Raw genomic sequence first — 13,537 nt, 5'->3', positions numbered from 1 at the left:
TCAAGTCTGTACTGAAACTACAGCAGTGAGCAACAACTTGGCAAAAAAAAAAAAAAAAAAAAAGACTTCACAGGGCTTACATACAAGAAGGTAGGCTCAGGCAATACGCAACATCAAAATTTATATTGGGGGATCAAGAGTGCTGCGGGTGTCATTTGACATTTTTAGTGGCATGATGAAAGCTTCACCAGGAAGGTGGCGGCTGAACCTCTTCTTGGAGGGCATGAGAACCCAGATGTGTGAATATGTAGAGGGGTTTTCCAGGCAGAGGATATGGTAAATGCAAACACTCTGAGTCACCTGGCCCAGAACTATGAGACCTGTGTGACTGGAGCCCCATGGGAGCTTCAAGACAGGAGGGAGGGGAAACAGAGGCAAGCCAGATCTGGCGGAGACTTGACAACCAGTGAAAGATTGTGTTTTCAAGATGAGACGGGAAGCCCCAGTTCTGGACAGAAGAGTCATGACTTGGCTTCTTTTTTTTTTTTTTTTTTTTAAACCAGGGTTCCCTTGCCTTTTCTCTGAGAAACCACAGTTTGAAGGTGAAGGTGTGGTCAGTAAAGGAGGTTGGAAATGATATTGACTTCACAGATTCACAGCTACAGGGCCGTCCTATACGCCCAATGAACTAGCAAAGCTTAACACTTGGGAAGACTCAGAAACGTTTGAGGAATGCTTTAATGTTCTAGAAATCACTGTCCAAACAATGTTACAGCAACTCTGAGAAAAGCAGGAGACTGTCCCAGAAATGGATCAATTTTAGGATGAGCGTAGGATTCAGGTATGGGAAAACCAGGAGTATTTCAGCTTCTGGTTTCAAATGAGTATCTCTATTTCATCCTATATGGATTTTAGAGTAATCTTGTCGTTTACTCATTTTTATTAAGTAGCTTGGGTTTTGTTGCTGTTGTTGTTGAATAAACTATAAAAATGTAAGAGCATACCAATGCAATAAAATAACTAGTCTATTGATGTGGTTTTTATAGGGGTTGTCTACTTGACAGGATATAGACTCACCTGTGAGGCAAGCCTCTGGCAGGCCTGTAAGGGATTGTCTAGGTTATGTTAATTGAGAGGGAAGACTCACGCTAGGTGCGGAGGACTATTTCTTGGACTAAGCCCCTGGACTGTGTGGAAACAAAGCTCTCTGAGCATGAACACTCATCTGTCTTCATGCTTTGACTGAGGCTGCACCATGATGAACTGCTTCAAGCTCTGGCCTCCCGATTTCTCCACTGTGATAAACTGCACCCTCCAACTACCAGCGCAGAGAACCCTTTCTTCTTCCATTGGTACACTGTATCACAGGAACAGCAAAAGTCACCGAGTGAAGAGTGCCCCAAACCTCCAGAATGTTCCTTTGAAGTCTCTTCGTGTGCAGGATGCATAGGTATGTACACATCTGAGACATTCGAGGCTCCACTGTCCAACAACCACGTACATGGGGAATTAAAGGCCATGCCCCTGTCCTGGGACACAGTCCATGGTATTCTTTACCCACCTGATATTTAATGAGAGTAAAGAGATGGAATTGCTTTTAAAAGAATGTCTTGTCTCAGCCACTGAGATGGCTTAGCAAAGAGGCTTGCCAGCCAAACCTGATGACCTGAGTTTGATTCTTTGTGACCCAGATGGTGGAAGGAGAGAACCGACTCCCGCAAATTGTCCTCTGGCCTCCACGAGCATGAACAACATATGCACATACACATAGAAAATAAATTAATATATAATATTTAAAAAATAAAATGTGTTTCATTGCATTCAGCATGAGATTGCAAAGAAACCCTTCCTTCTCATGACCACAATGTATGAATCACAAAAGGTTTTTCAAAGTCTTTCAGAGAATGGGAATCTATCCAGAGGCAGAACTTTCTTGTTCCATTAGATCCCTGAGAGGCACATGCGCAGGCTGCATCACCGGACTTGTTTCTACAGGTTGGGACGCCTCAGCATATCCTGCTTCATGTTCCCTCTGCTTCTCCTCTGGCCTGGCAGAGAATTCCCATGCTGGCCTTCTTCCGCGGACTCAGTAAATCTTTCAGCATCTCAGGAAAGTTCTCCCAGGAGTACAGGATGGTTGCATGTGATGTGCTGCCTCCACGCAGGGTTTGGTCACAAAGCTGAATGCAGCTCTGGGCCTGGTTTGTATCTCAGTCATCAGAGGATACAGAAAACCACCATCCCACAGACCTCCGCCTGCCCTGAGAGCTGTGCCGCTTCTGACACCATCAGGATGCCAGATTCTACTGACTTTTCCTTCGGCTTCATCCAGTGGCTTCATCCAGCCCAGCGCTTTGCACCAAAGGAAGGCAAAGAGTTACAATGATACACACCCCACCTGAGACTCAGCCACAGATTTGCCTGGGGATAAAGCTGGCTTCCCAGACACGGTCACTCATAATCTTCTATTTTCTGTTTAGAGTGTATTTCTGCAGGTCCCTAGACCAATGTTAAAGAATTTGATTAGCATGTGTTCCCCAAGACTCATTCAGAAATGCTATAATAATATCCACCTTGGCTCTTTGGGGACCACACTACCCCCAGTCTTGACTTTTAAAGTACATGTAGTCCCAAGGGCTTTTAGCAAGAAAGTGGATTTAGGTAGGGTTCTATAATACAATGGCTAATCTTGGTGTCAATTTGACACACCTGGGAAGAGGAAATAACAATGGAGGAATTACCTCCAGATTAGCCTATGGCCATGTCTATAGGGCACTTCTTAATTGCCAATTGGTGTAAGAAAGCCCAACCTGGCAGGGCTATACCACACCCCTAGGCCGTGGGTCCTGGGATATATAAAGAAGCCAGCTGACCTAGAGCCTGAGGGTAAGCCCGCCAGCAGCATTCCTCATAGCTTCTGCTTCAGTTTTTGCCTCCAATTTCCTGTCCTGGCTTCCCTTGAGGATGCACAGTAACCTGCAAGCAGCCAAATAAACTCTTTTCTCCCAAAATTGTGTTTGGTCAGTGTTTCATCACAGCAACAGGAAACCAAATTAGGTCATAGGCTAATCTGGAAAAATGAGCATGACATCTTAAACTTAAAAACTTTTAAAGGAGCATGGGATACAAGTCCTTGAAAAAACAAATGTATACATACACACATGTGTTCATGTGCTTCAATATAGGCACAGAGATAGAGATCTCTGGAAACATATGCTGTCACTGCATTGTTTTTTAATCTTGGTTTTTGTAAGTATGCACCTTCAGCTCTGCACACAGAGGATTTTGGAAAAGTTGTAGTGAGAGGTGGCACACAAGCACACAATATCCTTTCATTATAAACCTAATTAATTTTAATCTTTATGAAAATCTAATAAAGAACAACTCAGAAGACAGATGGAATAAATTTACATGAGATTTTTAATTTAATATCTAGTATTAATTCACTGAATTAATGTATATTTTACTCAGAATTTTATAATGTTATCCAAATTATACAAGATTCAGTATGACAGGCATTTCCATCTGAACTGAACATTCTTATAACACTGCTGAATGGTTTTTAAGCTACATTAAACAGAGACTCATTTTTTGAATGTAAGAAACTTTTGTCACCACGAAGCTTGCCTCAATGGGAGTTAGTAATGACGTAACAAACAGTATCAGGCTGTGTCCCCCCCACCCCCACCCCCTGGTTATGGTGTAAAGACTGTCTCAACTGGCTTTTAAGCACCTAGCCTGACCCATGACCACAGAATTACATTGACCTCTGCCTGGACCTAGGAGTCAGTATAAACCCTTCTTTGTAGGAAACTCAATGACCTCAAATATAGTAAATTAATTTTAAAGAAAATATGTACATGCTGGTGTTAAAATACTTCCTATGTGTTCACCAAATAAAGGAGAAAGTGAATCAAGACACATTCAGCCAAGCAGATCCTAGATTTATGTTTTCTAATATGCAAATATAATTCTAGAAAGAATTTTGATACAAAATTATTCTACACTTGGGGGACATCATTGAATTTGTCTAAAATTAGCTCTTGTACAGTCACAATAGTTCTGGCTGATGTGATAAATATGTTACAAAATGCAAATTAAGGGGGTGCTGTGGTGGTATTGTGTTCCCCAAAATATTGTGTACCCTAATAAACTTATCTGGGGTCAGAGAACAGAAAAGCCACTAGATACTTAGGATAGGCAGTGGTAGCACACGCCTTTAATCCTAGCATTCCAGAGGCAGAAATCCATCTGTTCAAGGATACACGACTTATGCCTTTAATCCCAGAAAGCAAGCCTTTAATTCCAGGGAGTGGTGGTAGAAAGCAGAAAGGTATATAAGGCATGAGGACCAGAAACTAGAAGTATTTGGCTGGTTAAGCATTTAGCTGGTTAAGCTTTCAGGCTTCTAGCAGCACAGTTCAGCTGAGAACCATTCTGGATGAGGACACAGAGGCTTCCAGTTTGAGGAAACAAGATCAGCTGAGAAGTTGGCCAGGTGAGTTTAGCTGTGGCTTGTTCTGTCTCTCTGATCATCCAGTGTTCACCCCAATACCTGGCTCCAGGTTTGATTTTATTAATAAGAACTTTTAAGATTCTTGCTACAGGGTGCAGATTAATTCCAGCTTATACTGCAAGCAGTATGGTCTGTCATGGCAGAGAAGTCAGAGCAGCTAGCTGGGCACATGACACCTGCAGACTGGAAGCAGAGAGACAGGAATGCATGCACTCGGTTGCTTCTCTTTTAGGTCACCCTGGGACCCTAGTTCGTGGGTAGGTGCTGCCTACATTTAGGATGGGTCTCTCCACTTTAATTAACTTAATTTAAAATATTTCCCACAGACAGCTCAGAGGTTTATTTCCATGGTGACTCTGAATAGTATCAAAGAGAAGAAAGCAACCACCAGGTGGCAAATGGGTACTTGGCTGCAGTGATTATGAGCACTGGGAATGGGACCTTTCTCTACTGTCCTGTGAAAAAGTGGACCTGGGGGTAGGGGTGTAGATAAATGTTGATCTCTTATCTGGGAAGTAAAGGGCTGAGAATTTAAGGATTATTAGTATAAATAAACATGGGAACATGAAGAGAGAAGACAGATGTCAGATGATCTCTGCGGTTTGAGCATCCATAGAGATGTCATTCGAAAGAGGCCATGCATTCACAGGATCACAGGGCAGGAGCCACATGCACCGGCTGGCCCCGAGGATGATCTGTCCTACCAGGAAAGAGAGGCAAGGCAAATTTCTCCTGTCTCCTGGAGGTCCAGATTCAGCACACAGGAAGTCATCACCCCCTCACCTGAAGGCCTGCTGCTCAGAAAGGAACCAGAGAACACTGTCACCAGGTGACCCAACCAAAGAGAGGAAAAGGAAGACGCCATTTCCAGTGACTTCTAGCTTCTATTAATCATGGAAAGGGAAAAAAAAATTAGCAAATGGTTGTATGGAAGCTCCATTTTTAAGGACAAACCTGCCACCCTGTGGCAAGAAGAAAAATACACTTAAAAAAAAAAAAAAAAAAAGCCTGCTGGGCATTTCAGCCTAACCTAGTGGAGGACCCACAGCATGAGATTTCAGGGCTATTATGTCATGTATGCTAAATATTACTTTGTATTTCTGTTGGTTCATTTTGAAGCCTTAAATCATCTTAGGAGAGAACCAAATAGCCTGGTTCAAGGAAAGACGTTTGTCTTTGTCTTAAAGAATATTTACATATATGTTTATGAATGTCAAGAATGTATGATAATTTAGACTAAAAAAAACAGAGAAAAATATATCCTTCTCAGTTGTTAACATGGTGTTTACACAGATAGTCAAGAAAATGCTCTCACTTCTCTTTCATATCTGCTGTCCATCTTTGCAGAAAGCAGCCTTCTACCTAGAGAATTGCATCCCGCAGAGAATTCTCACCACAGTGGTGTATGTTGACTGTCTTATTAATTAACAGTGTACAGGGTGGTCCCTGACTTCACTATCAGGACAGAAGTCATCAGGGCACCGTGGAGAGTCACCAAGGGCACCCACTGCAGAAGGAGGCAGAACCTGGAGGTATGGGGAGTGCACAGGACTTGGGGTCTCTTTCTGAGTGGGAATAGCCTTGCCAAGAAAATGAGGTGGACATCTGGGTTCCATAAATTTTAAAGGATTAAATAAGATGATTTAGCTTAATGACTATCACAGATTATGAAAAGAGTGGTGGCCAGTGGATACCGGATATCCAAAGACACTAGAGAATAATTTTTAAATTTTGTAGAGTGGAGTAATAGCATACTAGATATGTAGAACAAACTATCTTTGCAAGTGGTGATGTGTTGAATTCCTGTGAATGGACTAATATGATATTGTAGGGCACTGTGGCTGTCATGTGTAGGCTGCCAGAACTGTGATCCCTCAAAATTCATGTGTCTCCAGGAATGATTGCACACCTCAGTCCCAGTCTGTGGAAGACTGTGAGTTCCAGTATAGCCTGGACTCCACGGAGGATAAAAATGAAAAGTGCCAGGGATGTGGCTCAGTGGTAAAGGCCTATTCTAGCATGTGCAAAGGTTTAGATCCCATCCCCCAGACCAAAATTAATCAGTTATTTAATTTAAAGATCACATGTTGAATCCCTAACTTTGGAAACACAACATTCAGGAGACATTTAGAGTCATATGAAGTCATAGCATTGGACTGAATCAAATATTTCTCCTTCTCTCAACCTCTCTTTCTCCTACTGTCTCCCCCTCTCTGTCTCTGTCTTTCTCTTCCCAAGGAGGCATTATCAGAAGCTAGCTTCTGCCTTAGGCTCCCAGCATCAGTGTAGTTCAGGGGCTGCTGCATGTCAGGGTGTGTGAAAGGGAGGTGTGATGGGTCTTGGTTTACTTTTGTGCCCTCATAGGTGTCCAGAGGCATTGATTGCTCAGCAGTCATCTCTTCCACATTTTTATTCTCTGTTTGTTCCAGGCTTGGAGCTGGAGAGAAGTCCAGGAATTCTGAAGGACTGTGAATGAGGCCAGTCAATGTCCTGTCCCTGTCAACAAGTGGTGTTTTCATCTGAACATCCTGGGAGCAGGCTAGCAGAGTTTTGGACTCTGCAGCAGACAGTGTCTGGCCTGAAGGTGTCAATCCCAGGGACCTCTCCATTTCCACCACTGCAGAAGAGTCAAGGAAACAGTCAGTGGCTGGTAAGTGAGATGCTCCCCTCCATTCAGCGCACCTCATCACTCAGGTTCCTATAGCAATAAGACAGGCATTCCTATGAGCTCAGCTTGAGTAGCGAGGGCAGCCCCTCTTTCTGGAAATGTAGTAACTCCTCAGGTATTTCTGATGACCATGCAATATCATGTTTTCTCAGATGCTTGCGTGTCCCTTCCTGTTTGGGCAGTGTGTGCATGTGTAGTAATCATGGGAGGAGGTGAAAGCTTTCCCTTGGTGTCTGGTCCTGTTACCCTCCCTTTTGTCTTGGAAACTGTGCCTCTCATTTCTTAGAAGTTTGCTATTAGGCAGTTTGTCTGGTCCATAATTTCCAAAACTTACCCATCTCTGCCTGCTTCTTTCCATTTATGGCATTACTCATAAGCTCCCAGAAGCATGGATTTTTGTTTGGGTTTAGGTATCCAAACCCAGCTCCACATTCCTGAAAGGAGTTCAAGAACCCTGACTTTCCTTGAGCTCCCATTTCACAGACATTTTATAAGTGACATGAAAATTAATTTAAGAAGGTGAAATCTTTAAGCTTGAGTGTGACTTTGTAGTAGAGAACACATCAACATGAACATGGACTTGGGTCACCACTGAAGAACCACAGAGAAAGAGAAAGAAAAAGAAAAGAGAGAGTAAGAAAGAGATAAGAGAGAGAGAGAGAGAGAGAGAGAGAGAGAGAGAGAGAGAGAGAGAGAGACTCTGCCCCCACTTAGCAGTATTCCACAGGTCCACCAGACTCTCACTATAATTTCACAACAGACACTTGGAATATGGAAGGAACATTTCCTCCAGGACAGATTCAGAGTTGCATTGCTCTGGAGTCCGATTTCAACTCAGGAAAAATCAAGTGTTACCAAACCAGAAAATTATTGCTGTCCTCAAGAATCCCAAGAAATAGATTAGGAAGGAGGTGACTGTATTGTATTGGTGCATGGGACTGCTTAGTTTGGGCAGTGACATGTGTCCTTTGGCACATGCCTTGAACATAATGAAGAATAGCTCTCACTCACTGTCTTGCATTGTCTCTCATTATAGAGAATGAAGATGAGGATGGTGAGCCAGAGCCAAAGCTAACCTGCCAGGACTCCCGTTCTTCCTGTGTGTGGACATCCAATGCTAAAAGGAAGATCTGAGTCTCCTTTGAGTGCAGATCTCACTCCTTCCCCTCCGGGCTTTACTCACCTTGAAGACTGCTGTCTGGCATGGCTTGAGCAGGTGTGGGATTGTAGATGGCAGAGGTGGAGAAATGGTTTGGACATTTGCTGGCTGAATCTCCTTTAGCACCATCACCATCTCTGGTGGTAGGGTGGGACTCCCAGGGTAGGACACAGAATCATCGGCACTGCCTGAGTCCTCCAGCCATTGGTGTCGCAGACTGTTGTGGCCATAGTCATAGAGCTGACTGCCTTCCAGGTGGGAAGGTGCCAGGCTGTATCCTTGCTTTGGCACCTCTAGTGGTGTGGCCTGGACAAGACTAGCAGACCGTGTTGGATAGGAAAGGACTAAGGAATTGGGATCTAAAATATTATCACCCTGGGCTGCATAGGCAGGCAGGGAGAGTGTTATTCTGGTCAGTGACAGTTACAGTGAAGTCCAGGGATACACCCCCCCTCCTGTCAGCGCTTCCTGTGAGATCCCACTGGAGAACAACTGGATAGGAGAGTGCTGAGGCAGAGATCAGGCTCTGGTCAGTCAGCAAAGTCAGCCTGGTCATGCCAACTCCTTGGTCCATGAGCTGCTGGCAACAAGTGCTGGAGTCCGATGCCAGGAGCCATGCTGAACTCACAGCTGGGTTCAAGACCCTGGAGAAGTTGCCCACACTTCCTTCTGAGGGTGTGGCCTTCCTCAGCAGAGACACAGAGGGTGGCAGAGCACATTCTGTCCCAAAGAAATTTTCTGTAGGAAGCAAGAGGACAGTGGAAAAAATGGTGAGATGAAAGCTTTGTGGCTTCCTGTGACGGAGCTGTGTTATCTCCAGTTTTACAGCCTGGGAGAGTCTAAGACCTACGTTCCCTCACATACGCCAAAGAAAATGGTTCAGAATGATCCTTGGTACTGGATAGGATGACACTCATTTGATGAACTGCTCGTTCTTCCTGTGTGGGTATGGAATTCCTAGTTGATCCGCTTGGACCCTTGCTCTGATCTGGACACTGCCCTTCCTTGCACCGCATTGCCTTGTTCTTATCCCTGCTGTGACACTGCTTCACAACTGTGTTCAGAGGCAGAAAACGGAAGTGTTTAGAGATAGGAGAACCTTAGACAGCTTCTCACGCCTGTGCCTTCAGCCTGTTCGGAGCAGTTCCTGCTCTACAGAGAGAGACAGTGTCTCTCCAGCTAGACCAATCTGGCCTGGAAATCGCACAGATCGCCCTGCCTCTGCCTCCCAAGTGCTGGTGAGGAAGGCACATGCCATGGCCACTTGGCTTGATGCTACTATGAAATGATAACTCAGGAATTTCATAGATAGGTACTGTATTTAGCTAATTACCCTTCCTCCTCTAACTCCTCCTGGTCCATTCCTTGTATACTTTATAACCTCTTATTTATATAACCATTAAACACATATGCATATATGACTTCATGAATGCAACCTGCTGATATTTTTCTTTCTTTTTTGCACCCGTTTACTATGACCTCTTGAGATTGCTAATGTATTTTGGGGTTCATCTCTGAATAAGATTGTTTCTCAGTTTAACTGTTGGTTAAAAATTGTTCTTAAAGAGTTCCTCAGTAACTGTTAATTTTTTAAACTCTTCTAGTGAGGCATCCTTGTGAGAACCGCCTCCATACCTATCAATTGTCCTTGTGCAGACAAGAGCTGTCTGCAGAGTGCCCAGTCACACTTGATGACATCCAACACCACCCAAGCATGTAAGACGTGGGGAATGCTGCGGAAGATGGGCTTCGTGGAGCGTGAGAGCCAGGGACCAGAGCAGGATACTGTTTTCCATACGTGACAGCGAACCTTTGCCCAGACTAATCCCAGCAGTGTGCTTGCCTAAACATGGCTCGGGAAATGGCAATGCCTCGTGCCTTTGATTTAAAATCTGTTGTTGTCTGAAGCATTCTGTTCCAAACTACCTTTGTGTACCTCCAGGGCACCTCTGCAGTGCCTTCTTGTACTTTTAGATTTTCTAACTCTGTGTACCAGGTTTTCTCCCTTCCCCCATTTACTGTGAGTCTGTCTTTCATGTAACTCCCTCGATATTTCTTCCACTACAGTAACTGCCCTTTTCAGAACCCACAGCCCTCTTAATCTCTCCCACTTTCCTTTTTTCATCCAGAGAAGTCCAAGTAACTCCAAAACATGGCAGTCATTCTCTCTGTCTATGTTTAACATTTATTTGGTGAGTGTGGAGACAGGCCAGTGTAGAACATCCTAGACTTGAAGCGACCTTCATCCCTTCGAGCTCTGCATGCTGTGATTACAGGTGTGTGCCACTATTCCTGGTGTGAACATTACTTTTAGAATATCCCTGAATTTGACATAATAAGTTAACAGTAGTGGAGGGAGTCTGTCCCATTCATGGTAACGAGTGCTAGATCTCTGCATACCTTCTTCATATTCCCAGGGTCTCTTGAGTTTAGCACCATCAAGATGGGCCTGATTTTATTCCCTGTTTACTTGCCTCTTAAGACTTGACAATACAGAGCCCAGAGCATGGAGACACTCTTATCTCCCTGGGGTGAATGGAAAACACTTGAGAGTAAACTTTCTGTCCAAAATCACATACCTAGTAATAACCAAAGCTAAATCTGGCATTCGACTCGGGTTAGCTATATCAACATCAATAGTATCCCCATTAAACAAAGATTTAAAAGTGTAGTAAAAATAACTGGGAGAAGGGATCCATAACACTTTGTAAAGTTTCTTTCCTTACCGACATGGTCAGAGGGATAGTATCAGCAATCCACAGTACAATGGCGCTAGATCATTGGTTCTCCTTGTCTCATGAGCTGACCTAGTGGCCAGTGTGTCCAATACCAGACAGCACTCACTGGTCAGTGGTCACAGCTTACCTGTGATGATCCAAACCTGTGCATCACTGTGGAAACAGAAAGATTCTAGCAGGTGCTGGTAGGGTTACAGGGAGATTGATGTCGTAAATCAGGCAGCAGCCAATGGCAAGGTCAGATTCCAAGCTAAAGGATGGGGTTGGTTGGAGAGGATGCCAGGAGACCAACAGTAGCCATGGAGGCTGAGGTGTGGGCTAGTGAAAGGAGGCAATCCTGGCATGGAAGTCTTGCTTCCCATGATGTCTAGCCTAGGTATCATGGCAGTTCGTTTAAGGTTCACTGATGAAAATGTGTATACAGTGCATATGATGTGTCACATTCCAACAGAAAGTGTCCCATCACCATACACTGTACATACAGTCAGTAGCCTTGGACAGGAAGGAGAGGAGCACCTAGATTGAGGGACTCAGATGAGAAACTCTTTCAGTTGATCTTATTTATGAGCTGTCAGCATCTTTGCATGACTCAAGGAAGAGAATTAAAGGCTCCTTTATGGCTGTGTTGAAGGGCAGGGCTGAGTGCATTGAGTGCACATTGGATGATGAGCTCCAAGACGCTACTCTTTGGCTTTCTTTCTGGAGTCCAGCCTGGGACAGCATACACTAAGGAAGGACTGTCTTCTCTGCTTTTCATCCCTTCTTTGTAAGATTTCATCCTTGGAGCCGCTTGACGCTGCATCTTTACATACTAATGGGTGATATTACTGTGAAGTTCCAGGAGCAGTGGTCTTCTGTTCCTCATGAAGATGCTTGTAATTGGAAGTTGCTGGGAGAAGCAAACAGCCGAGGGGCTGATGGTGAGTCAGGCTGTGCATGTTCCCTCTGTCAAGCCTCGGTTGCTGTTCTGCTGCCCAGACTCACCTACCTCTGGGTGTTTTTTCTTCTTCTCCTCTATTGTTTTCCTGAGATAGGCTTGTCTCTGTAGCACCTGTTGTTCTAGAACTGACTGTGCATCTCATTCTGGCTTCAGACACATGGACAGTCTTTTTTCTTGCCTCCCTTCTAATAGTGCCAAGGTTTTGAGCCAGTGAGTCTGGCTGCCTTCTCTCTTCATCCAAAAGTATGAGTGTGACAGCTACCGAAGCTTCTTCCAGATCACCACACTGTGGTTGATATATTGTTCACCCCAATAAACTTATCTGGGGGTCAGAGAACAGAACAGCCACAATATTAAACATAGAGGTTAGGCATTGGTAGCACACGCCTTTAATCCTAGTATTCCAGAGGCAGAGATCCATCCAGATCCCTGTGAGTTTAAAGCCACACTGGAAACAGCCAGGCATGGTGACTCACACCTTTAATCCCAGAAAGTGACGGCAGGAAGCAGAAAGGTATATAAGGAGTGAAGACCAGGAACTAGAAGCCTGGTTAAGCTTTTAGGCTTTTGAGCAGCAGTTCAGCTGAGATCCTTTCTGGATGAGGATTCAGAGGCTTCCAGTCTGAGGAAACAGGATCAGCTGAGGAATTGGCGAGGTGAGGTGGCTGTGGCTTGCTCTGCTTCTCTGATCTTCCAGCGTTCACCCCAATACCTGGCTCTAGGTTTTTTTTTTTTTTAATTAATAAGTACTTTTAAGATTCGTGTTACACCACACGCTCTGTAGAATCCTGGGCTTCTAGCATTCTCTGCCATGCTTGGGTCTGAGGCCAGGATAAATAGAGGATAGATAAAATATTGGAACACTTGGAGGAAGAAGGCATTTTTTTTGGTACCGGATGCTGGGTTACATGAAAAAAGCAAAGTAGGTATTTTTGCTTTATATGTAAAAAGAGTAACAATTCCTTTTCCATCTCAGTATATCTCCACAGACAGGAAGGTTTTGGATTTTTTTTTTTTTTGAAATATGGGGAAACCTTGTGTCTTTTCTCATTTTGGTTTGTATTGTATCATCCTTTCTGTCAGTCACTGGTAGTTTCACAGACTGTATTGTGGCATGGTACTAGTATGCATTTCAATATGTTTCTTATTCTAACTGTGTAGCATGAATCTTAAAAGTTCTTATTAATAAAAATAAAGCCAGAGCCAGGTATTGTGGTGAATGATGGAAGATCAGAGAAACAGAACAAGTCACAGCCACCTCACCTTACCTCACCTCATCAGTTCTTCAGCTGATCCTGTTTCCTCTGACTGGAAGCTTCTGACTCCTCATCCAAATGGATCTCAGCTGAACGGCTGCTCAAAAGCCTAAAGCTTAACCACCCTAGTTCCTGGTTTTCACGCCTTATATACCTTTCTGCTTTCTGCCATCACTTCCTGGGATTAAAGGCTCACTTCCTGGGATTAAAGATGTGAGTCACTATGCCTGGGTGTTTCCAGTGTGGCCTTGAACTCACGGAGATCCAGATGGATCTTTGCCTCCAGAAGGCTAGGATTAAAGGTGTGAGTGCCACCATTT

General features: G+C 44.2%; 2 protein-coding genes and 1 long non-coding RNA gene across 3 annotated transcripts in view; 1 reads left to right on the top strand and 2 right to left on the bottom strand.

The window, feature by feature from the left end:
- LOC143273796 (protocadherin Fat 4-like) overlaps positions 1-2,951 on the top strand; it is a 39,227-nt gene extending 36,276 nt beyond the window's left edge. The window contains exon 2 of the mRNA XM_076573789.1: positions 504-2,951. Coding sequence (XP_076429904.1) covers positions 504-632 — 129 coding nt within the window. The 3' untranslated portion in view covers positions 633-2,951. The remainder of the gene's footprint in view (positions 1-503) is intronic.
- LOC107401374 (uncharacterized) overlaps positions 1-13,537 on the bottom strand; it is a 246,397-nt gene that overhangs the window by 148,794 nt on the left and 84,066 nt on the right. The window lies entirely within an intron of this gene.
- LOC143273799 (uncharacterized) overlaps positions 6,852-13,537 on the bottom strand; it is a 6,774-nt gene continuing 88 nt past the window's right edge. Inside the window, exons 1-3 of the long non-coding RNA XR_013051971.1 lie at positions 13,235-13,537; positions 8,308-9,021; positions 6,852-7,073 (exon numbers count right to left, since the gene is read on the bottom strand). The exon at positions 13,235-13,537 is cut by the window's right edge and continues 88 nt beyond it. This is a non-coding gene — a long non-coding RNA (uncharacterized LOC143273799). The remainder of the gene's footprint in view (positions 7,074-8,307; positions 9,022-13,234) is intronic.

This window comes from Peromyscus maniculatus, chromosome 6, assembly GCF_049852395.1.
Source record: "Peromyscus maniculatus bairdii isolate BWxNUB_F1_BW_parent chromosome 6, HU_Pman_BW_mat_3.1, whole genome shotgun sequence".
In the NCBI taxonomy this organism is placed as follows: domain Eukaryota; kingdom Metazoa; phylum Chordata; class Mammalia; order Rodentia; family Cricetidae; genus Peromyscus; species Peromyscus maniculatus.
This window is presented reverse-complemented; position numbering and strand designations above follow the sequence as displayed.